A 25,602-nucleotide genomic window follows, 5' to 3' on the forward strand; every position below is an offset into this window, starting at 1 on the left:
TCAGGACCAGCTCAGGAGGAGGGGCCAGGCACAGCCCTGGAGCCTGAGAGAACAACAGGACAGGGCGGCCCGCACCCGGCCCCAGCCCGGAGCTAGAGAGAACAACACACAGGGCGGCCCAGCACCCGGCCCCAGGCCCGGAGCTAGAGAGAACAACACACAGGGCGGCCCGCACCCGGCCCCAGGCCTGGAGCTAGAGAGAACAACACACAGGGCGGCCCATGCCCGGAGAGAACAACACACAGGGCGGCCCATGCCCGGAGAGAACAACACACAGGGCGGCCCATGCCCGGAGAGAACAACACACAGGGCGGCCCATGCCCGGAGAGAACAACACACAGGGCGGCCCATGCAACAACACACAGGGCGGCCCATGCCCGGAGAGAACAACACACAGGGCGGCCCATGCCCGGAGAGAACAACACGCAGGGGGGCCCATGCCTGGAGAGAACAACATGCAGGGGGGCCAGAGCAGAGACACAAACCCACAGGGGGGCCCGGCTCTCAGCAGCCCCGTAGCTGTGGCGCTGGGCTGCTGGGGGCCAAAGCAGAGACACAAACCCACAGGGGGGCGCGGTGCACCAGCAGTCCTGCCTCTGTTTGGGAGCTGCAGAGGAAACACCTTTTCTGACCACTCATTTGCTAAGCTTGTAATATGCCACTTGCTTGGGTAATAAGAATCCAAGAAGGTGATCTAGGGTTTTCCACCTCACTCCTAGAGGGAAAAACGAAGGTCCACTGCTAGAGGTGCTAAGAAATGTCATATCCTGCCCCAGCCGGTTTGGCTCAGTGGATAGAGCCTCAGCCTGCAGACCACAGGGTCCAGGTTCAATTCTGATCAAGGGCATGTACCTAGGTTGCAGGTTCCTCCCTGGGCGGGGACCAGGTCAGGGCTCATGCAGGAGGCAACCAATCGAAGTGTGCCTCTCACATTGATGTTTCTCTCTGTCTTTCCCTCTCTCTTTCACGCTCTCTAAAAATCAATGGAAAAATATCCTTAGGTGAGGTTAAAAAAAAAAAAAGAAAAGAAATGTCATATCCTATGAAAGAGACATCTTGAAAATGCCTAAAGAAAGTTGTCATTTTTTCGTGAAGGGACTGGAGTCCGTGTTGATGAAAACACCTTGGCAGCTGTGGAGGCCAGCAATGGCAGCAGCAGTGGAGTGATGCGGGTGGCACCTTCTCCTGATCAGCCCGGTCGCCTCCCTGAGGGTTCCCAGACTGTGAGAGGGGGCAGGCTGGGCTGAGGGACGCCCCTCCCCACCCAGTGCATGAATTTCATGCACCGTGCCTCTAGTATGAAAAATAATTTCAGTTCTAAAATAAAACATGCAATTATATATTATACTTTACAACTCTAGTCATAATTTTAAGTAAAAAAAATTAAGTGCTAAATTTCATTATTCAAGATGTATAACTTGAAAGTCATTTGAACTACCATTCCTGAACCTCAGATTAATTCTTCACCTATGTTCCATGTTTAACTAACTGAAACTTACATATATTACTCTGATCTGTTGCTAATCATCTCTAACTTAGCTCCATTATTCTCTAAGGAGTATATATAGAGTCAGAATAATTTGCTAAAGAGGAAACAATTACAGACAGAAGTAAAACGAACTGCCAGCTCAACAAACTAAGACAGAAGGAAGTGTGTCAACATGGGGACAATGGAGAGGATGGGAAGATGGAATGGATTAGTGAGTGAGGACAATCAGTCTCTGCTATTTGTTTCAAGGCACACACTTGGAATCTGACCAAGTTGCTAGGGAAAAAATTAGGTCATTACTTTGTTGTTTCTCTGTTAGATTTTTAATTCAATAGAATGTAATCACATGCATTGTGACTAAAAATATGGGCAAGGCATTAGAGCCCATTTTGGAATTAAAGTTATAAAATTCTTAAAGATTGAAAAATACTTTCGATTAAGATGAAAAAATAAAATCTGCAGTTGAAAGTGCACTACTCTACTGTAAAATGCCCTGCACTGGAACATAGTAGTGCTAATTCTGGGTTACTTTATTTTGAGGTCAACAATATGTATGACAAGAAAACAAATTTTTAAAAATATTTTATTGATGTTTTACAGAGAGGAAGGGAGAGGTATAGAGAGTCAGAAACATCGATGCAAGAGAAACATTGATCAGCTGCCTCCTACACACTCCCTACTGGGGATGTGCCCGCAACCAAGGTACATGCCCTTGACCGGAATCGAACCTGGGACCCTTGAGTCTGCAGGCCGATGCTCTATCCACTGAGCCAAACCGGTTAGGGCAAGAAAACAAATTCTTATAGCAGGCTCATGGGTTGTTAAAGTTTATGAGAAAACCTATAATTCTTCTAAAGAATGGATTTTTTACTTAAAAAATTATAAATCCATAGTATAGTCTCACATTTTCAGAGCTATTTACTCAATGTATGCTAAGGTCATTGTGAAAAGTCAGCGATCAAACACATGATCCTTCATTTGAGGCTCTTCCAATCTAGTCATCTATTTTGGGATTTTATACATTCGTCCTTTTAATATAGGTACTGTTGTCAACCAGGCTTCTAAGTTGCAACTGCAGAAAACAACTCTAGTTGGCTTAAACAGAAAACGAATTTATTTGAAAGGATATTGTTAGCCCAGAGTTGCTAGGAAAGCTGGAGACCAGGCTCAGAAAACAAAAGCAAAGGAAGGCTGAAGAGTGAGGATTACATCCACAGAAACAGCCCAGCAAGTATCTGTGCTGCCCTGGCCCTACTGTGCTTGGACAGTGAATGCCATCACGGGTGCCACTGACTTCTCTTTTTCCACTAGAAGCATCTGCCTAACCACTTCAAGAAAAAATTATCTATAGTCCTTACTTTCAGCTCCAGATTCAAAAAGTCTAGGTCATGTACTTAATCCAGAGAAGGCTGAGAAAGCAAGTATGTGACCTTTTAGATTTTTATATTGGGAGTTGAGCTCTGCCTTCTATCAAGACCTATATACAGTGAGAAATTAAAACTAGGAAGAAGGTCCTTAGGCTGGGCAGCCAAAAAAGTCATATAACCAATTCAGGAACACTGGCCTATTTAGGAAAGAATGGCCTACTCAGTAAACAGCCCTCTGTTCTCCGGCTAAGTGCTCTGAAGCAAAGTCTGCATGGTGACCTACTCAGGCTGCTGCCCTGTTTTTAAACCTCCTAGTTGGACTTGCATTTCCCTTCTGGAAGTGCTTAGCCCTACCCCAAGTGGTTCAGCACCAGTCAGGCTTCTGGATGAGATTCCTGAGTTGATGCTTCAATCACTAGCCTGCTGTTTTGTTCCTACAACTAGGCCACAGTGGCCTCCCACCCTCATCCCTGGAAACTGGTTCTCATACTGTTCCCCTCTCTCCCTTTGCCTCAATTCCTGGGCTCGGGATCACAAGAGCTGGTATGAGTCACAACTTCATTACTTACAAACTAGGAAAAAGGCTAGTTATTAATCTCTGAGCTCTACCATACTCACAGGTTGTCAGGATGACCAAATGAGAGAAAGTAAAAGCCCTTTGTAAACGAAAATTATAAGCATGATCTCATAAGTTAACATTCCTGATAGATATGATAAATTCCCTAGTTCTTTAGGAATCTGGCCTATGTAGGTCTCTCTGGTTCTTCTGAGCCCCAATTCCTGTGTTTATTATAAAAATTAATTTGTCACCCTAACCGGTTTGGCTCAGTGGATACAGCTTGGCCTGCAGACTGATGGGTCCCAGGTTCGATTCCAGTCAAGGGCATGTACCTTGGTTGCGGGCACACCCCCAGTAGGAGATGTGCAGGAGGCAGCTGATAGATGTTTCTCTCTCATCGATGTTTCTAACTATCCCTCTCCCTTCCTCTCTGTAAAAAATCAATAAAATATATTTAAAAAAATTAATTTGTCTTCAAAGCGGTATGATTCATAATTTTATAAGTCCTGTACCTTAGTAGTAATAAAAAGCTTATCCTAAAAACAAAACCCTCTGCCCTATCTCTTTTACACTCCCAGTTCTGCTCCCTAGAGGCAACTGCTCAATTTTTTATCTCTTTCTTTTGGTATTTATCTCTCTGAATTGCAATTTTTGTTAAATCAATATTCAGTATTAACATTACGATGACTATTTAAATACTGCTTACAGCTGAGCCAAGCAGTTTACTAGAATTATATTATCTTTCATAAGCAATTTAATTTTTTTCTTGGAGCTATTAATTTCCTCTTTTCCCACTTTGCTTTCTATACATCTATTGCTAATTCTTCATAAAGTCACCAAAAATGCATACAATCTTTCAATGTCACTTGTCACTCAGTGTTCAAACAACATTCAGGTAATTGATTTCTCCCAGAGGGAGCCTTTCAAGCGCCTCCCCCTGACCCCCTCCCCAGACAAGTCTAGACTGGATACCCACTAGACCAGTGGTTCCCAACATGGGGCACATGCCCCATAGGGGGGCAATTTGATTTTTAAGGGGGCAATTCGGGAATGAGTTATTAGTGAGTTTTTTGCATTTCTTATGGTTCTAGGAGCCTCATATACAGTATATAAATATATATTGTGACGTATTTATGCATTACAGTTCTGTTACATATTTTGAAACTTTATTTGCTATTTTTTTCATATCACTTCACATTATTATTTTTTAAACAATATCTTAGTGATTTCTTCTTCAGTACTTCAACTGTGCTTTTATTCTTTTACTAGGGACCCAGTGCATGAAGATCCGAGCACTGGGGGGGAGGGGGGGGGCGTCCCTCAGTCCAACCTGCACCCTCTCCAATCTGGGAGCCCTCAGGGGAGCCCTCTCCAATCTGGGAGTTTCTGTCTGTCTTTGCAATCATATGAGTGAATTGTCTGAGACCCCCAACCCAGTTTGGTTTGTTGCTCACAGAATAATAGAGGCATTATTTTTTCTTTGCTCCATTGGTGGAGATTTCCTGGAAGTTTTAGGATATCTTCCCTCTAATTTTTCCTAGACACTCTGATTTTACTTATGTCTCTCACCTTTGCTTTCCCTCCATCCCCAACCACAACAGTAACTTGCTCCAGGATCACTTTGCTCTACTGTCTAGGAGAGCCGTCAGCCACCAGAACTACGATTTCCAGCATTCCTGGTGCTCCCTGCACTCTGGGCTTCCGCTTCCAGACCTGGGGCTGCCACTAAAACTACTATTCCCAGAATTCCTGGTGCTCCCCAAGCTCTGGGTTTTCCCCAACCAAGGGAGCCAAGTCCCCCTAAGCCTCCGGCTCTCCTGCTCTGCTCTCCATCCGGTGACTGAGGGAGCCATGTCAACCCCAAGGGAGCGACCGAGGGAGCTATGTCCCCCGCAAACTGCCGGCTCTCCCACTCTGCTCTGTGTATGCAAATGAGTGCCATCTTTGTTGGGTTAATTTGCATACTCACGCCTCATTGGCTGGTGGACGTGGCTTGAGCGTAGCAGAGGGATGGCTAATTTGCATGTTTCTCTTTCATGGATGCCATGTTTTTGGAAGCTTGTTTAGAACAAGTTAATGGTCTTTTAGGCTTCCTCCACGTGAATAGTTCACTTTTTGAATAATAAAAATTATATGTCACTAGGGGGCATCAGGATTTTAGAGATGCTTAGATGGGGCATGGCCAAAAAAAGGTTGGGAACCCCTGCACTAGACCTACTGCACAGCATAGCTAGTAACAAGGATTTCCCTTTCTTTTTTCCTGTGTTGGACCCATTTTTTGGATCCATACCTCCTTTTTCTTGGTTTATTTCATCGCTAGTGGAACATATCCTTATTTCCAAGAGCACCTGTGTTTTTTTTTTGTTTGTTTGTTCTTTTTAAAATATATTTTATTGATTTTTTACAGAGAGGAAGGGAGAGAGATAGAGAGTTAGAAACATCGATGAGAGAGAAACATCGATCAGCTGCCTCCTGCACATCTCCTACTGGGGATGTGCCCGCAACCCAGGTACATGCCCTTGACCGGAATCGAACCTGGGACCTTTCAGTCCGCAGGCCGACGTAGAGCACCTGTTTTTACCTTTATAGCATTCTATTTATGTCTCACGTCAATAAAATATTCTTTTATATAAAGGTATTTTTATTCTGTTAAAGATTTTTCCTCCTTCTTTCACTGCTGTTTCTTAGTTCTAGTACTTTGTTCTTTTTGTTCTAATCTGTCTCAATTGGGAAGTTTTTCTCAAATGTCCAGTGAGCCTTAGATGGGTTTTCGTATTTAAGAATGAGGCAGTAAACAATTGTTTGGAAGCTCTGTTGCACAAACAGGCTTGCTGACTATAGTAGTCCCCCCTTATCCACCAGGTTTTCCTCCAATAGATGTCTGAAACCACGGACAGTACCAAACACTATGTATACTATGTTTTTTCTGCACATACATCCCTGTGATAAAATTTAATTTATAAATTGGGCACAGCAAGAGATTAACAACAATAACATAATAATATAGAACAATTATAATAATATACTGTAATAAAAGTTATGTGAACGTGGTCTCTCTCAAAATAGTTGTTATACTATATTCACCTTTTTTGTGATGTGAAATGATATACAATGCCTATGTGATGAGATGAAGTGAGGTGAGTAACATAGGCATTGTGAAGTAGCACATGACTCCTATAAGGGTTACTTGAATATAAGCACTGTGTACGGAGACAGTCAATTTGATAACCCAGGTGGCTACTGACTAACGGATGAATAGCATATACAGTGTGGAGATACTGGAAAAAGGAATGACTCATGTCCTGGAAAGGATTCAGAGCAGGATGGCACAAGACGTCATCATACTACTCAGAATGGCACCAAAATGGCAAATAAGGGAGGATTACTGTATTCGTCTTTGTTAAACAACAGAAGGCTAACTGGCTTTTTCATTGTATAATTCCTGAACATAACTATAGTGGAGCTCCAAAACACCACTACATGTTGGCTATTACATTTCTAGAGCTCTAATTTATTGTCTTACTAGAGGTCTGTTGCACTTAGAGATTCGTGCAACAGGCCTCCCTTCCCCTGGCTGCTGGCACCCGGGACCCAGGCCTTCGCTGCTCCGGCCGGAGCCTTCAGTCCTCACTCTGCGCCTGCGTATGCAAATTAACTGCCATCTTTGTTGAGTTAATTTGCACACGCTCCTGACTGGCTGGTGAGCGTAGCAGAGGGATGGTCAATTTACATGTTTGTCTATTATTAGGTAAAAAAAAATATCCACTTGGCTTGAACTCTGCAGGGGAAGGCAAGGGGGTGATTTCACCATTTAGTTTGTAGGTGTTCACATAATTCCAGATTTCAGCCTGTATCTTACCACCCCACCCCACCCCTTTGTAGCTATTTCCAGATTTGGAATCTTTCTACTTCGATTTCTTTAGAAAACAAATCTCAGGTCTCTTATGTTTAGATGGGGGTTTGGAGGTGGAGAATTGAAGGGGCAGGTCAGGATTTGCCCACCTGGGCAAGTGATATTGGTTAAGAACAAAGAAATTAACCGAGAGGGAGAAACCAAGATGGCGGCATAGGTAAACACCGGAGTTTGCTGCCTCGAACAACCACTTCAAAAATACAACTAAAAGACGGAACGGACATCACCCAGAACCACAGGAAGGCTGGCTGAGGAGAGACTCTTCAACTAGAAGTAAAAACAACAGCATTACGAGGCTCAGAGGAGGCGCAGTGTGGAAAATTTAAAGGTACGGTGGTGCGGTGGTGCGCGCGCAAAGCGGGCTGGTGGCTGAGGGCGCGGTTGTCGTTTTCAATCAGGAGGGAGTCTCAGACTCTGGGCTACAGATCCGGGCGAGTCTCTAGGGACCCAGACTCAAACGGGAGAAGCAGGACTGTCTGGCTACGGTCCCTCCGAGGTTTGCAGCGGTTGTGGGGACAGAGAGGCAGAGCCCCTGGAGACGGACTGAGAGCAGCCATAGCTGCTCCCTCCCCCCGCCCTGTTGAGCCCGCCCCGCCCAGGCCCTGCGCAGAGCCATTTGCCGATCGCCTCAGGCAAAGGCTGGATTAGCGCCTCCCCAGAGGACTGAAGTTTTCCATACAGCTGATTCCTACAGCCAGTCGGCCTGGTGGTCAAATCCCTCTAGTGTTAACTACAACAATTAAGGCTTGGCTAGAACAAGACTGCGCACAAAGACCACAAGGGGGTGCACCAAGAAAGCATAAAAGATGCAGAGGCAAAAAAACATGACAGAAATGGAGGATATGGAGCTAAGAATCGCAATTTTGAGGGCTTGCTATAAACTTGAGCAGAGCCTCACGAAAACTAATGAGACCCTCGATGCTACGATAAAGAAATTAGAAAGTAAGCATACACGGACTGAAATAAAGAATATTATACCCAATTGCAGACCAGAGGAGCACAAGAATCAAACCAAAGATTTGACAAAAAACACCCAACTGGAAAAGCAAAATGAAAAAAGAATCCGAAAGTGTGAAGATAGTGTAAGGAGCCTCTGGGACAGTTTCAAGCGTACCAACATCAGAATAATAGGGGTGCCAGAAGATGAGAGACAGCAAGATATTGAAAACCTATTTCAAGAAATAATGGCAGAAAACTTACCCCACCTGGTGAAAGAAATGGACTTACAGGTCCAAGAAGCGCAGAGAACCCCAAACAAAAGGAATCCAAAGAGGACCACACCAAGACACATCATAATTAAAATGCCAAGAGCAAAAGACAAAGAGAGAATCTTAAAAGCAGCAAGAGAAAGAGACTCAATTACCTACAAGGGAATACCCATACGACTGTCAGCTGATTTCTCAACAGAAACTTTGCAGGCCAGAAGGGAATGGCAAGAAATATTCAAAGTGCTGAATACCAAGAACCTACAACCAAGATTACTTTATCCAGCAAAGCTATCATTCAGAATTGAAGGTCAGATAAAGAGCTTCACAGACAAGGAAAAGCTAAAGGAGTTCATCACCACTAAACCAGTATTATACGAAATACTGAAAGGTATCCTTTAAGAAGAGGAAGAAGAAAAAGGTAAAGATACAAATTGTGAACAACAAACATGCATCTATCAACAAGTGAATCTAAGAATCAAGTGAATAAATAATCTGATGTACAGAATGAACTGGTGATTACAATGAATCAGGGACATAGAAAGGGAATGGACTGACTATTCTTGGGGGGGGAAGGGGAATGGGAGATTAGGGAAGAGACTGGACAAAAATCGTGCACCTATGGATGAGGACAGTGGGTGGGGAGTGAGGGCGGAGGGTGGGGCGGGAACTGGAAGGAGGGGAGTTATGGGGGGGGAAGAGGAACAAATGTAATCTGAACAATAAAAATTTAATTAAAAACATAACAACAAAAAAAAAAAGAAATTAACCACTAAAACAAAATGAAAGTACTGATATCTCTATATATAAAAGCATAAGCAACCATTCGACTGTTCACTGACACGCAATGACCACCAGGGGGCAGACGCTCAATGCACAGGCATGGAAACATGGCCAGACTGATGAATCTCAGAGGGAAGGGGGGACAGAAGAGGGGGGGAAGAGATTAGTCAAATATCTTACATGCGTATTAGAGGCCCGGTGCATGGATTCGTGCACCAGTTGAGTCCCTCAGCCTGGCCTGCGGGGATCAGGCAGAAACTAGCAGTCCAATATCCCCTGAGGGGTCCCGGATTGTGAGAGGGCGCAGGCCAGGCCGAGGGACCCCACCAGTGCAGAAATCCGTGCACCAGGCCTCTAGCATAAACATATATATACATATATATGAACTTAATAAAAGGTGGTACAAACTAGGGAGGGGAAATGGATTGTTTAATAGAGGGGTGCTCAGAAACCACATCATTATATGGAGTAAAACAAAACCCCATCCCTTTCTAACACCATATATAAAGGTGACTTAAGGCTATAGAGCAGTGGTTCTCAACCTGTGGGTCGCGACCCCTTTGGGGGTCGAACGACCCTTTCACAGGGGTCGCCTAAGACCATCGGAAAACACATATATAATTATATATTGTTTTTGTGATTAATCACGATGCTTTCATTATGTTCAATTTGTAACAATGAAAATATATTCTGCTTATCAGATATTTACATTACGATTCATAACAGTAGCAAAATTACAGTTATGAAGTAGCAACGAAAATAATTTTATGGTTGGGGGTCACCACAACATGAGGAACTGTATTAAAGGGTCGCAGCATTAGGAAGGTTGAGAACCACTGCTATAGAGCTATAGACCTCTCTTCTTTGTTAAGCCAGTAATTAGTTCTTTATCTGCTTTCCAGCTTCCCAAAATTTCAATACCCCTTTTTCCACTATTGTTTTCTTCTCAGGTATCTTTGTCCTTAAGGGTTTATACTTCTTTTATTCATGTACTTTAATATTAGGGCTTTGGAAAAAAAAGAAATGTATATACCATCTGTTATGTAAGAAATCAAATGAAGTTAAACCTAGTCTGAAAATGCCAGCCCCATTATCTGTTTAATTACCTCCCTAATAGTGACCGTCTACTTGTCTGAATAAAATGCATTCTTGGGGTAGGCCAGGTTCTCCTTTTTATCCACTTGCCAAACCACTCTGCTGTCTGCCTATAAATGCCTCTTTTTATGATGCTCTTGAAACTATTAAATCACCTCTCTACCTTGAAGGGCATATCTAGTTTTAAGGTCCCAGCCTCCCTTAATAAAATTTGTCTTCCTTTTAAAACCGGGCTTTAACTTTCATTAACTTATTCGACCCACTTACTGAGTACCTACTATGTGCCAAGTATTGGGAATGCAAAGATGAGGGTATGACCATATAGTTGCCCAACAGGCTAGTCTTACAGCCTTTCTTAACTGGGAGACTGTCTGAATCACAGAAAATGATTTTGGTGACTATTTTCTTAATTCTCACCAAAAGGGTACATAAGTAGTATCATGTTGGATGCATGGGAGAGAAGCTAATTAATTACACACAATAGATGCCTCAGAGCATTATACAAGTTAAAACATGGTACTGAAGTATTGAAATCCAGTTTGTCTAGTTCAAGAACCTGAGCTTTTAAGTTTTATGGTATAAAATCCCTTTTCAAGTGACCAAATATTCTCCTTCCCATGGGAATGAGGTAAAAATTATGCTGCAAGTATGGTCTGTTATAAACCTTAACATGAATAGTACCATGGGTATGGAGAATAGATAAGGACTACATTGAGTGCAAAAGACAAAAGGCCAAGTAACCAAAGCTCTGAATTTTGAAAAATGAAAGGAAACAGGGAGCCATATGCAGCCAAATTTAAGGGATTTTAAGTAACCAAGATTAAGGAAATAAAAGGAATGTTTTATATCAAAAATATACCAAAAAAAAGTTTCTAGCTAAATGATTAAGAAATTATCTCATGCCCTGGTTGGTATGGCTAAATGGTTGGAGTGTCATCCCTTGGACCAAAGGGTCTCTGGTTTGATCCCCAGTCAAGGGCACATACCTGTGTTGCAGGTTCGATCCCTGGCCCTGGTGGGGATACATGCAGGAGGCAACCAATCGGTATGTCTCTCTCACATCGATGTCTTTCTCTCTCTCACACCCCCTCCCTTCCACTCTCTCTAAAAAAATATCCTTAGGTGAGGATTAACAACAAAAATTATCCTAATATATATAAAGAGCTAGGTGCCGTCACGACCAAACAGGCAACCGGTCACCATGAAGTGCATGGAGCACCTTTCTGCCCCCCCCCCCCCCCCCCCCCAGGCCCTGAGCTGCTCACTATAAGGAGGGGCTTGTGGCGGGGGGGGACTTGGGACTGTTGAGCGGCCAAGAGGGGCTTGTTTCTCGGGGATGCCATGAGCTTAGCAGAACAATCCCCCCCGGCAGCAGAGAGTTTCCCAAAGCAGGCCGCGGGGGGGGGGGAGGTTCGCGGGAGAAGTCCCCGGAGGGGGGGGGAACCCCCCGGGGACCAGAAGTGGGACGGGGGAATTGTAGTGGGACGGGGGAGTTTTGCTGACCGTGTAGTGGCGAGCTTCGGCAGGAGCCGAGGGGCCCCGAGCATCACGGAGCGTCCCAGGGCAGGGAGTTTCATGTAGCATCGCAGGCGCAGACGTATGCAACGGAGGCCAGGCTAGGCCTAGGGGACCCTAACTGCGCATGATTTCGTGCGCGCTGGGCCTCTAGTCTCAATATAAAAGAACTCTAGATCAAGTATTACCTAAGATGTAAGAGTTGGCTCATTAATTTTACCTTTCATTGAAAAATTAAAATAACAAATATCTATATTAAGGAATGCCTTCCCATTTTTTAAAACAGTAAAGTATATACAATAAGTTCTTATATTTTAAACATGTCAAATATAAAACCAATTCAAGGAGAGATTATTATACCTTTTTGGTAATGTTGCAAACTTCAAAATTTTCTGACAAGTTTGTTTTTATAGAATAAAAGGTCAAGCTGCTAGGTTATTTATTTACTAGAGGCCTGGTACATGAATTCATGCACGGGTGGGGTTCCTCTTCCTGTCCATCAATCAGGACCCATAGAGGCCGACCAGGGGGAGGGACCATGGGAAGTTGGCTGGCAGTGGGAGGTTGGCTGTGGGAGTGAACTGACCACCAGGGGGCAGCTCCTGTGTTGAGCGTCTGCCCCCTGTGGTCAGTGCCCATCATAGCGACTGGTCGACTGGTCGTAACGGTCACTTAGGCTTTTATATATATAAATTTATTTTAATCCTCACCCAAGGAGTGAAGATATTTTTCCACTGATTTTTAGAAAGAGTGCAAAGGAGGGAGGAAGGGAAGGAGAGGGAGCGAGGAGGGGGGAAGGAGGGAGAGAGAGAGAAAGGAGAGAAATTTTGATATGAGACTTTGATTGGTGGCCTCCCATACTCACCCCCGACTGGGGGCGGCGATCAAACCTGCAACCCAGGAACATGCCCTTGACTGAAAATCGAACCCGTGACCCTCTGGTGTGCAGGCTGACACTCTAACCACTGAGTCATGCTGGCCAGGCCTAGGTTATTTTTTTTTAAAATATATTTTATTGATTTTTTACAGAGAGGAAGGGAGAGGGATAGAGAGTTAGAAACATCGATGAGAGAGAAACATCGATCAGCTGCCTCCTGCACACTCCCCACCGGGGATGTGCCCGCAACCAAGGTACATGCCCTTGGCCGGAATCGAGCCTGGGACCCTTGAGTCCGCAGGCCGACGCTCTATCCACTGAGCCAAACCGGTTAGGGCAGGGGTGGGCAAACTTTTTGACTCGAGGGCCACAATGGGTTCTTAAACTGGACCGGAGGGCCGGAACAAAAGCATGGATGGAGTGTTTGTGTGAACTAATATAAATTCAAAGTAAACATCATTACATAAAAGGGTACGGTCTTTTTTTTTTTTAGTTTTATTCATTTCAAACGGGCCGGATCCGGCCCACGGGCCGTAGTTTGCCCACGGCTGGGTTAGGGCCTAGGTTATTTTTGATAACGTATTTTCCTATCGTCTGACATCTAAACAGTCTACTAATATTAGTATAATAATTAATAGAAAAATATTTTAATGACACTTTGTGTAAACAAAATTAGTACTAATACTAAAAAGATAATGGTAAAATCAAAATATAAGAAATTTTTTATGTAACAGAAATCTCAACTTTTTCACTCTTATTTATCAATGTTTCCTTCTATATAATTCCTCTCATTTTATTCCTGACATTGTTATCCTTTTTTTTCTCCTGACATTGTTATTTAACAGGGGCTTTCATTTTATTTTTTATTTTTCCAAGTCCTATTAATTTGTTGATTTAGCCATACAATACACATTATTTTCAAGTTAGGAATATGTGCTGCCCTAACCAGTTTGGCTCAGTGGATAGAGCGTCAGCCTGTGGACTGAAGGGTCCCAGGTTCAATTCCGGTCAAGGGCATGTACCTTTGTTGCGGGCACATCCCCAGTAGGAGGTGTGCAGGAGGCAGCTGGTCGATGTTTCTCTCTCATCGATGTTTCTAACTCTCTATCCCTCTCCCTTCCTCTCTGTAAAAAAATCAATAAAATATATTTAAAAAAAGAAAAGAAAATGTGCTTAGCTTTCCTTTCTAAATCTGTCTTTTATTCAAACCATTAACATTCCCTTCTAATTGGCAACTTCTAATGCTCTTTTAGCAAATACTCATTAGCTAAACTTCTCAAGTAATTTCATGTCTTGTAACTTTTCTTTTAATATATGGCCATAGAAAACTAAGAATGCACTCTGTTAGGACAATAATTACCCTTTGCTCTACTGTCGAGGGTCCCTTTTCAGTTTTGAAATGTTAAGATTCTAATATAACTTCCATGTTAACTTGGCTATAACAATAACAACAACAAAAAGTGCTGCCCTAACTTAAAAATTTTAGTTTGAATTAAATTAAGAAGGTATATGAGTCTAACACTAACCGTGCCCGACACCCCTTACATGCCGCAGGTTATTGCTTGATGTGCAGGTTGAGCTTGAAAAAATACAGAATATCTTAAAATTCAAATCAGATTCAAATAAATTTGTTTCCAAATGTGACTATCTTCATTGTTACTATGAAGTTTCATTCTTCTAAACACATCAGCATGAATAAAGCATTGAGTGTAAATAAGAGAATCTAAGTTATCCAAGAAGTCCAAGATCAAGTATAATCTTGAAATCTGGGAAATAGGGCTAGTTCAAAGCTTGAGTGCAGACAGGGTGTAGGTGGGTGGTAACTGGGTAATTACATATTCCCTTACCTATAGTCTAACATTAGGAAAGAAAGAGCCTTCAGTCTCATCTACTGCTCTTAGTCACTAGTTTTTAATGCTTGGCTTTAATGCAAATGAAGTGCCACATTAATACTAACCGTAAATAAATTCTGTCTCAGATGTCATAAGTACACATTCAAAATAAACTGACCCTTTCACATCTCAAACACTGAAATCATGGAATGTACTGCTTGTGTTTTCATGGAGTACAAGACTATATAATTTTGAAACACTGGTTGTTTTTTCAAATCTGGAAGACAAATGTGTAATTTTAAAAGAAAAATTGAAAATTAGAATTTCATACCTTGTGCAAGCATGTTAAATTCCAAGAACAGTGCTATGTGGTAAAGTTCCATGGCTTCTTCTGCCCTGGTCATGTTTGGTTTCCCTGCGACGAGAGCCTGAACTTCACTGAGACTCCCCACAGAGGGGCTACAGTGCAAAACGGAGAGGTCCACCACATCGGTATACATACAGTGTAATATAACTTTTGCATATTTTTTTGGTATAATGGACTCATCTAATATAATTCTTGTGGGAGTCCTCAAAGTTCGGTCTGTGATTTCTTCACCAGTCCGTATCCTCCTTTGTAATAAATTTCGAAAAAATGGGGACCGTGCCGAAATAACAGCTTTGTGAGCTTTGTGCTCTTCATCTAAACAGTTCTGATTTCCACCAAAAGCTTCAACCAGTTCAGAGTCTGAAGAAAAACTAAGGACGACATCGTAATAACACATGTAATCAAAAAGTCCACGCATATCTACATCAAGGGAATTTGGTGTTCCAAATTCTTCACTAAGCTGAACGAGGATATCGACATTTTGAAACCTTGAGTCCTCCATTCCAAACTCTCCAGTATAAAGGTAGTGTAACAAAGCAGAAAACATAGGCATATCTATACCAGCTGTATTGATGTCCATTATGATCTCTGCCCCATACTCAGGTGAGGAAGAAAGCAGTGTTTTAAAAAATGGACACCTTGCCGCCAAAATGGCACGATGAACAGGAAAACAAGTTTCTTGAAATATTAAGTCTACATCAGTACAATACTTATACTCATAAAGATCGGCCATATCCTTCTGCAATGTCCGGGCTTCTGGTCTAGCCAAACTGGCTTGTAGAGAAAGTTCCTTTAAGGCTGAAGTTCCCTCGTATTCCTCCACTAATGCATTGACATCTCTAACATCCCAACCAGAGAGGAGTTCTCGCATCTGCTTGGCGTGATCAGCAGACCTATTCGATTTTCGACGCTTAATAAACTTCTTTTTGAGGGTGGCAAGGCCAGAGGTTCTCTTTTTTTTGTCTTGTGGTTTCTCATGGCCATGGTCAAGACTATATAATTTTGATTCACAACCATAGCCTTGCTGAGAATAGGATGATGTCCCTAAGAAGGAAATTAAATAAATGAAAATGTGTTTCTTTTTTCTTAAACATTCATTTTCAACATTCACTTTAACACATATTTCATGCTAAAAATTTTTAGACATTCTTAAACCATAAAAAAACACACCCTGATTTTGTTTTTATAAAGATAAAAAGTTCAAATAACTTTTCTTCATATTAAATAAGGACAAAAGAGCAGATTTACATTTGTTGAGGAAAAATCCTGGATGCTGAAAAATTATAACTTTTTCACAGCTCATTTATTTTTTCATCTGAAAAGACCACCGAAAACACGATTCTATTTATATTCACAGAATAAAATGAATTAGAAAAATGAAAACAGTTACCTATAAAAGTCTGTTGGGCTTGAGAATTTCCCCCTACCCTCGGGGAACATGAATGAGGATAGTTAGATGCATTAGCACCCATTTTCTTCAGTCACTCAGGCATTCCATCTGCTGGCTCTTCAGAGTATAATCCCAGAGGCCTTTATGAACTTTCAACCCTGGATCCAGCAGCCTCTTTTCATCCATTTCTTGATATGAAACAAAAATAATTTTATTCATATTTTCAAATGTATCTCAAATTGAATAGTAAAAAAAAAGCAAGCAATTGAAAACTGCTTTTATTTACCAATAATGACATGCTGTCAACTTCACACGTAAAAATTTCAGAAGATGTAAACAGTTAACCTTGAATTATGAATCAGTGTTAGCTGCAATTTTGAGCCATAAAATCTACCAATTATGTACTTTCTATGATAGTAAAAAGCAACAATCAGACTAATGTAAATATATAGTTATAGAAAGAGCAATTCAAATCACAGGGGGAAAAGACACAGGTAAAAAGTATTCAAACTAGAAAAAAGTTTTTTTAATTTTTTTATCTTTAGAAACAGTCACCAGTTATTATAATCTAACACCTAAACAATTTACAAATACTTAGAAGGTTGATACCAGTTCTCACTCTCACCTTATCACATAACACACACACACACACACACACACACGCACACACGCGCTAGAGAATTAGTTTTATCTGAGAATTTTGTAATATTTGTAGCAACACAAAACACTTTTACATTGGTCCATTAGAGATTCTCATCACAAATGTCTTCAAAAAAGCACTCAATTTTATGATGAATACACTTAGAGAATCTAAAGCAACCATATAAAGGTTATAAGACATCATAAGTCCCACTGGAGATACAGAGCAGCCAGAAAGCATTAGGAAATCACAGGCTGAGACATTTGCCACCATACTGAGCACCACAGGGACAGCTGGGGTCTCATCATGGAGGGGTGGCTTGAAATAAAAGTATCTCTGGGACTCAGGGACAGAATCTCTTCCCGGTAGCTCCCAGTCAATGGGAATCCCCTTCGGATGAACTGATCTGGGTGACATTCACATCTCCTACTGGAGCTCTAATACCAAAATAAACAAAAGCCTTGCCCTAGCTGATTTGGCTCAGTAGATAGAGTGTCAGCCTGCGGACTGAAAGGTCCTGGGTTTGATTCCGATCAATGGCACAAGCCCTGGGTTGCGGGCTCGATCCCCAGTAGGGGGTGTGCAAGAGGCAGCCAATCAATGATTCTCTCTCATTGTTGATATTTCTATCTTTCTCTCCTTTCCTCTCTGAAATCAATAAAAATGTAAAAAACAAACAAAAACCCCACAAAGGCCTTGGAAAAACTGGTGAGAGCGATTTTTCTGGATCAGATGTAACCATTAAGATACCCTCTGTCCCTAGTTCCAAATCCTGGTAACATTGTGCAGTTCTAGTACTAAAGCCGTATTTCTCAAAATTCTCAGGAACCAATTCATTTATTTCTTAGGCAACCAAAACCCTATGCCAAATGGAGCACAGTATTATGTTATTTATTTCTTAATCTAATCTGCTGCCTTTACATGCTGGAAATGAGTTAGTCACAGTCTAATCTCTCCAGGGATGTTTTCATTCCAGGCAAGCTTTGTCTGTCTTCTATATGAAGCAGTATAAGAAATCCAACATTTGGATGATATGACAGAAAAGGAAAGGGGAAAGGGGCCTATGGGACTAGGAAAGGCCCACAGGATGCAATGGCCCTAGAAAGCTGGTAATTCCTTTTTTTAGATTCACCATTCTGGGAGCACTCCCTCTGTTAATAGCTGACATGATCAATCTCAATCAGGATGATCTAACTCAGCGGTCGACAATCAGTGGTCCTCGAGGTCCGAAAGGTTGGGGACCACTGATATAACTGGCTTCAAATAAGTGATTGTAGCTGACCTAACTGAAGGGGGGTGGGGAGGTATCATGAATGCAAGAGAGAATTAACAATCCTATGAAAATTTTCTAAAAAGCAAAAAGCAACCTCTCCCCTCAAAAAGAAACCCTAGATCAGCATTTCCAAAGAGTCTCTCCCAAATCTGAAAAATGCAGGATTAAACAGAGCTTAATAGGTTTCTTTACTTCAGGACAGTTTAGCACAGAGGTCCTCAAACTTTTTAAACAGGGGGCCAGTTCACTGTCCCTCAGACATCCCACACATGCGCACTGCGGGCCCGGGACAAGTCGGCTGCTAAGCAGGACAGGCAGCGGCGGCAAAAACACCCGGCGGGCCGGATAAATGTTTTCGGCGGGCTGCATGTGGCCCGAGGGCCGTAGTTTGAAGACGCCTGGTTAGCATAATATTTCAAGTGCTAAGGTCATTATAAATCTCCAAGTATTCAGCATCATTGCCCCAAATTTCTGATTTTAAATTGTATCATGAGCCTAGCCAGTGTTGCTCAATGGTTGAGCATCAACCCATGAGCCAAGAGGTCCCCAATTTGGTTGTGATCAGGGCACATGCCCGGATTGTGGGCTCAATCTCCAGTAGGGGGCATGCGGGAGGCAGCCGATCGATGTCTCTCATAGATGTTTCTATCTCTCTACCCTTCTCCTCTCTAAAATCAATATGAACATAATTTGTATCATGAAAAATTTCAAAAATACACAAAAGAGAATAGTATACTGAAGCCCTCAAACCTCCAGATTCCAGAACTATCAAAATTGTTTTAGCTTATATATAAATGCTTAAATTTGATATGGAAAGCTTATAGATAGCACTTAAATGTCTATTATCAGCTTCTCATAGAAATAAAAATCTAGATACATGTATACTGTGATCACAATCATTATTATAACACTCATCAGTTATTGAGTACTCTGAGCCAGCCATTCTTAAGCAATTTATTTACATGAATTAACTCCTTTAATTTTCTCAATAATGTGAGGTATAGCTCTATTATCATCATCCCCACTTTACTTTTTTGAAGAAAGTCTTTTTTTTTAATTTATTGATTATAGAGAGACAGAGACAAACATTGATTTATTGTTCCACTTACTTATGCATTCATTGGTCGATTCTTGTATGTGCTCTGACCAGGGATCAAATCCACAACTTTGGCATATTGGAACAATGCTCTAACCAACTAAGCTACCCAATTAGAGCTTATCCCCACTTTACACAACGAGAGACTAGGAAGTTAGGAAAATGAGGCATGAAAGGCTTAGTTACTTAACCAAGGTCACAGAGCTGGTAAATTGCAAAACCAGGCTTGGCATTCAGGCTCTGATGAACAATATTATCTTTGCCATTTTTTTTCCTCCTAAATGTTTGAAGAAAAAATTTCCAGAGCAGACAAACATAGTTCCATTCCAAAAATGAGAAATGAGTACACACCTGACAGTGTGACTTCTGTTACTTAAAAGGATCTTTCATGGTAAGCAAAAATGACTTAACTGAAAGGATAGCTCATGAAATCAAAGCAACAGTGCCTTTCTGAATATTTACAGCTAGACTATATGTTCCTTTATGGCAGGATGACACTTTTTAATACTTGATAGTCCACCCCTCCACCCACTCAATCATCCATCCAATTCTGAGCATTTACCATCTGCTAGACACTTACACAGGCCCTGGGATACAGCAGTGATTGCATCCTGAATAGGATCTCTTATGAAATTAAGAAAAAAACTACTGTTCTGGCTTCCTAGTTTAGAGCCAGACCTTAAAAAATAGGAGTGCATTAAGTAAAAAAGAAAAGGTCATTTAAGGCATTAGAAACAGGATGAATAGGAATAACTCCTGTCCTAGTCAGCACTCCACTCCCAGTTCTCATAACCCTATACCTTTATTATCTACTAATATTGCAGCATCATTACTTACGTTTCCACCGAACTGTTAAGTTTCCCGAGGCTAGGTACTCAGCCTATTTACCTTAGAATTCTCACCATCACCACGGAACACAAAGTAGACACACATTTGAGTAAATAAATGCTAGCTATTATCATGAATGTTGATAAATAATGTGTCTAAGGCCTGAAGAGTTTTTATGTTTGAATGTATGGATAGGAGTTGGATCAAAAAGCCTCAAATCTCATACTAAGGTGTTGGGCCTTTATTCAGAACACAATGGAGTGAACACAAAATACAATACTTAGATGATGTATTATAGAATTGTACACTTGAAACCTATAATTTTATTAATGTCACCCCAATAAATTCAATAAAAAAAGAACACATGGAGGAACTACTGGAGCAAAGCATAGAACAAGAGAGAAGCATCATTATATTTATGTTTTAGAAAGATTACTAAATGTCCTCAAGGCAGAAGATATTTGATGCAAGACCTTTCGAAGATTCTTACTATGGTCCAGAAAAGTATTAATAAGCATCTGACTTTTCCTTATCTTTAAAATGAGGATAATATCACCAACTTTGCAAGGTTGTTTTAAGAGTTAAATCCTATCCTATATAATGAAGAGCTAATATGCTAATTAGACCAAACAGCAGAACGACCGTCCGGAGGAAGCCAGGGCGGTCCGGAGGAAGCCAGGGCGGCGAGGGCCAGTCGGGGCTGCAAGGGCCTGCATAGAATGCGAGGGCTGAGCCCCTTGCACAAATTTCATGCATTGGGCCTCTAGTAAGAGAATAAATATGAACTGACACTGGAAAGCAGAAGTAGCTCATCACAAGAGGAGGGTTTTCATGAGGGACCTGATATTGTGCCAGGTCTTACCTGGCCTGGATGAAATACATATTAGAGATGTTCAGGTATTCTGAAAAACTCAGTTTCTAGACACTTAAAGCTGAGGACCAATTACTGGAAAGTGATAGGTAAAAGAACCTATGCAGTTGCACTAGAAAGACATGAATGGACCTTTTACTGTGCCACTTTTACCTAGAGCTCATACTCAAAATGCGTTGTCCAGACTTAAAACCTCAGAATAAGATCCTCCTGAAGTAACAGGTGGAAAAATGGAAACAGAGGGCTGAAAAGGTCCTGAAAGCCTGACTCTCAGCCCCAGGCCTTGCTTATCCCCCTTGCCTGAACTGTAGACTGTAGGGTCCAGTGCTAACTAAAACCTGATGAGGAAGGAAGCCTGGGCCAGAGAATTGACAAACACAGCAGCCACAATAGGAGCTGCTTGGCTCTACCATACCTAACACTAAAATGTTTGTTGTTTCTCCTAGTATCTAGATTTCCGCCGCCCGCCCCCCACCCCCCCCAACTGAGGCAGCTTTAAAAGGGCCAATTTTTTTTTTCCTCCAACAGCTAGGGAAAAGGGCCTACAAGCAGAAGGTAGAAATAACTATGAGGCTCTCCAAGAGAGATTGTAGAATCTGCCTAATCAGCAATCTTAAAGGCAATGGTGCCATTTGACTACCTTTATATCAGGCACACAATAGTTGAATGAATAAATGAAATCATTGTTCTAATTGGGACAACTGTTTCTACTGTTGGCTTAGTGGTGTATAGAAAAGCAACTCTGGGTGTTTTAGAGAAGGCAATGAGAAACCTGAGTCTAGGTTTGCATTTACAGAGGATTTGCAGAGACAAACAGAGCTGAAAGGATTTTCAAAGAAACTGTATTTAAAAGAAAAAAACATGAAATTTCTCATAAACTTCATTCAAAACTAAAAAAAATTACATTTTATGACACAAACCTGTTTAGCAAATGTTAAAAATATATATAAGGGAATATTTCTTGTTGAGTTTTTTTTTTTAATATATATATATATATATATTTTTTTTTTTACAGAGAGGAAGGAAGAGGGATAGAGAGTTAGAAACATCGATGAGAGAGAAACATCGATCAGTTGCCTCCTGTACACTCCCCACTGGGGATGTGCCTGCAACCAAGGTACATGCCCTTGACTGGAATCGAACCGGGGACCCTACAGTCTGCAGGCCGACGCTCTATCCACTGAGCCAAACCAGTTAGGGCTCTTGTTGAGTTTTTGAGGGTTCTACAGGCAGAGTTGGAGAGATAAGAAAACATGCTGAGTGAACCTGATAGTAAGGCTGAGACTATGGCTGCACTTGGAGAAGAGAAAAATAAAAGAACAAAACAGCCGAAACCGGTTTGGCTCAGTGGATAGAGCGTCGGCCTGTGGACTGAAAGATCCCAGGTTCGATTCTGGTCAAGGGCACGTACCTGGGTTGCGGGCACATCCCCAGTAGGAGATGTGCAGGAGGCGGCTGATCGATGTTTCTCTCTCATCGATGTTTCTAACTATCTATCTCCCTTCCTCTCTGTAAAAAATCAATAAAATATATTAAAAAAAAAAAAAAAGAACAAAACAGAACCATGAATACAAACAGTCAACGGTATCCTTATCTAAGGCAGTCTTCATAAAGACATCCACTTATTTATGCAATGTAAGTCTGCATCTCTTAAATCACCATTTTGCATGTGTTGAGGACATCTACACTAATAAAAGAGAAACATGGTAATTAGCGTACGACCGCTACCCTTTTCATTGGCTAATCAGTGAGTATATGCAAATTAACTGTCAACCAAGATGGCGGCTGGCAGCCAGGCAGCTGGAAGTGAACATGAGGCTTGCTTGCTGCAGTGAAGGAGGACTCCAACGTTCCCCGCCTGTGCTGCTGGCCTCTGAGCTACAACTCTAAGAAACTATGTACTATGTTGCAAACATAGAAGATAAACAAAACCCCAGAAACCGGCTTTTAGTCAGCCGGGCTTTAGCAACATTGTATCGATGTTTTCAGCAGCGAGGCCTCAGAGCTAAAGCTGGCCCAGAATTAAAAAAAAAAAAAAAAAAAGAAAACAAGGAGCGGTTGGAAGCTTCAGTCACTCGCTTCGGGAAAACAGCCCTCAGCCCCTCACCCAGACTGGCCAGGCACCCCAGTGGGGACCCCCACCCTGATCCAGGACACCCTTCAGGGCAAACCAGCCGGCCCCCACCCATGCACCAGGCCTCTATTCTATATAGTAAAAGGGTAATATGCCTCCCGGCACCGGGATCAGCGGAGCAGCGAGGCCTCCCGGCACCGGGATCAGCGTGACAGGGGGCAGCGCCCAAACCCCCTGATCGCCCTCTGTGTGTGACAGAGGGCGGGGCCACAACCTCCCTATCTGCCCTGCTCTGTGCCTGATAGGGGGGAGCTCCCCAATCCCCTGATTGCCCTGCGGCTCTGTGTTTGACAGGGTGCAGCGCAACCAACCCCCTATCAGCCCTGCTCTGTGTGTGACAGGGTGCGGCGCCCAACCCCCCCCCTCCCCCCACGGGCCCTGCTCTGTGTGTGACAGGGTAGAGCCATAACCTCTCCATCGGCCCTGCCCTGAGTGTGACAGTGGCGGCGCCCCAACCCCCTGATCGGCCCTGCTCTGTGGGTGATAGAGGTTGGCGCCCCAACCCCCCTCCACAGGCCTCGCTCTGTGTGTGACAGGGTAGAGCCATAACCTCCCCATTGGCCCTGCCCTGAGTGTGACAGGGTGCAGCACCCCAACCCCCTGATCCGCCCTGCTCTGTGTGTGACAGGGGGTGGTGCCCCAACTCCCCTATCGGCCCTACTCTGTGAGTGACAGCGGGGAGCTCCTCAACCCCCTGATGGGCCCTGCTCTGTGCGTGACAGGGTACGGAGCCCCAACCCCCCTGATGGGCCCTGCTCTGTGCGTGAGAGGGAGCAATGCCCCAACCCCCTGATCGGCCCTGCTCTGTGCATGACAGGGGGTGGCGCCGCAACCTCCCCATTGACCCTGCCTTGAGTGTGACAGGGGGCGGTGCCCCAACCCCCCAATTGGCCCTACCCTGAGCGTGACTGAGGGTGGCATCGCAACCTCCCGATCCGCCCTGCTCTGTGCATGACGGGGCGGCGCCCCAACTCCCCAATCGGCCCTGCTCTGAGCCTGACCAGGGGCTGCACTTAGGAATTGGGCCTGCCCTCTGCCACCCGGAAGCAGGCCTAAGCCAGCAGGTCATTATCTCCCGAGGGCCCCAGACTGTAAGAGGGCACAGGCCGGGCTGGGGGAACCTCCCCCCCCCCCCCCCAGTGCACAAATTTTTGTGCACCGGGCCTCTAGTCTATAATAAAAAATTAGGATAATCCGTATGAAGTCCTTATCATAGAATACCCAGTAAATGTTCAACAAATTAGTGAGGGGATGATGGAGAGGGAGAAGGGTATGATGATGAGATGTCTACCTTGCATGACTGGGTAGTTAGCAATGCTGGGAACCAAGAAGAAACATGGGATGCAATCTGTGGGTAAACTGGGAATAATAAAGATAATGGGTTTGAGGTCTCAGAAAGACATACCAAGGAAGAAATAATGCAAACACAGCATACATAAAGGATGAAGTATAAAAACAAGTTTCCTAATACTAATATTTTCATTTCTGGAGAGATATGTATTACAACACAGCATTTTCTCAATATAATTCATCTACTTCTGATTGAGGATTTTATTTACAAACTAGTGTCCCAGTACACGGATTCGTGCACATTGAAAGGAAATTAAGTAGAAGAAATATTTTAATATCACTATTCGCCCTTTCTCTATAATAGAAATGTCAACCAAATTCACAATTGACAATGACAGATGGAAACACACGCGTGCGATTGGTACCAGCAAGAGCTTTATATGTATCGTGCATGTGTGAGTCAACTTAGCCTTTCATATATATAGAATAAACTTGCTTAATTAGACCTGCTTTCTGATTTAGCTAAACTTGTCATATTTATCTTCTCTGAACAGAAAATAAATATCCTTTGGGTTCACTGTGCCAAGAAAAATAACATCGCAGAGGAAGAGGATATGTTCTATGTGGTAATCATTATTGGAATATCGTCTTGCAGTAGTAATACCTTGCCAGCATCTCCCATCCCACAAATGAATAGATGTGTAATATTCTCTAAAATCATTAACAGGCCCTGGCTGGTTTGGCTCAGTGGACAGAGTGCCCAACTGGAAATAGGCTGCACGATGGCAAGATTCTCGTCTGTGTCACTGTTGTTGTCCGAGGACTCATAGCACCACCTGGCAGAGACAGTATTCTATACATATTTGTCGAATCCATGAATGAACTCTTGAAAGAAGAATCAGAAACCCAGTTTTTCTACTCATGGTGGAGAGGCAGAGGAGGTGTGGCACCAGGGTAATCCAGTTGCCATTCTCTCCCTCACCAGACCTAGAGCCAGGCTTGTCAGCTGGTATGCCAGGCAAGCCCCTTGCCAGCCCCTGGGCCCTCACCTGTGTAGAAGCACAGCAGCCAGGTGCCC

At 42.9% G+C, this 25,602-nt stretch overlaps 1 protein-coding gene across 7 annotated transcripts in view; it reads right to left on the minus strand.

The window, feature by feature from the left end:
- The window catches only part of BTBD7 (BTB domain containing 7), an 81,360-nt gene that overhangs the window by 42,514 nt on the left and 13,244 nt on the right, over positions 1-25,602 (minus strand). For 6 of the 7 annotated variants that reach the window (XM_014465931.2, XM_006100508.3, XM_014465930.2 and 3 more), the window contains exons 2-3: positions 16,393-16,580; positions 14,967-16,046 (exon numbers count right to left, since the gene is read on the minus strand). In XM_014465931.2, coding sequence (XP_014321417.1) covers positions 14,967-16,046; positions 16,393-16,474 — 1,162 coding nt within the window. In that variant the 5' untranslated portion in view covers positions 16,475-16,580. The other variant, XM_023764086.1, reaches the window with a different exon arrangement.

This window comes from Myotis lucifugus, unplaced genomic scaffold (genome assembly GCF_000147115.1).
Source record: "Myotis lucifugus unplaced genomic scaffold, Myoluc2.0 scaffold_316, whole genome shotgun sequence".
Lineage (NCBI taxonomy): Eukaryota > Metazoa > Chordata > Mammalia > Chiroptera > Vespertilionidae > Myotis > Myotis lucifugus.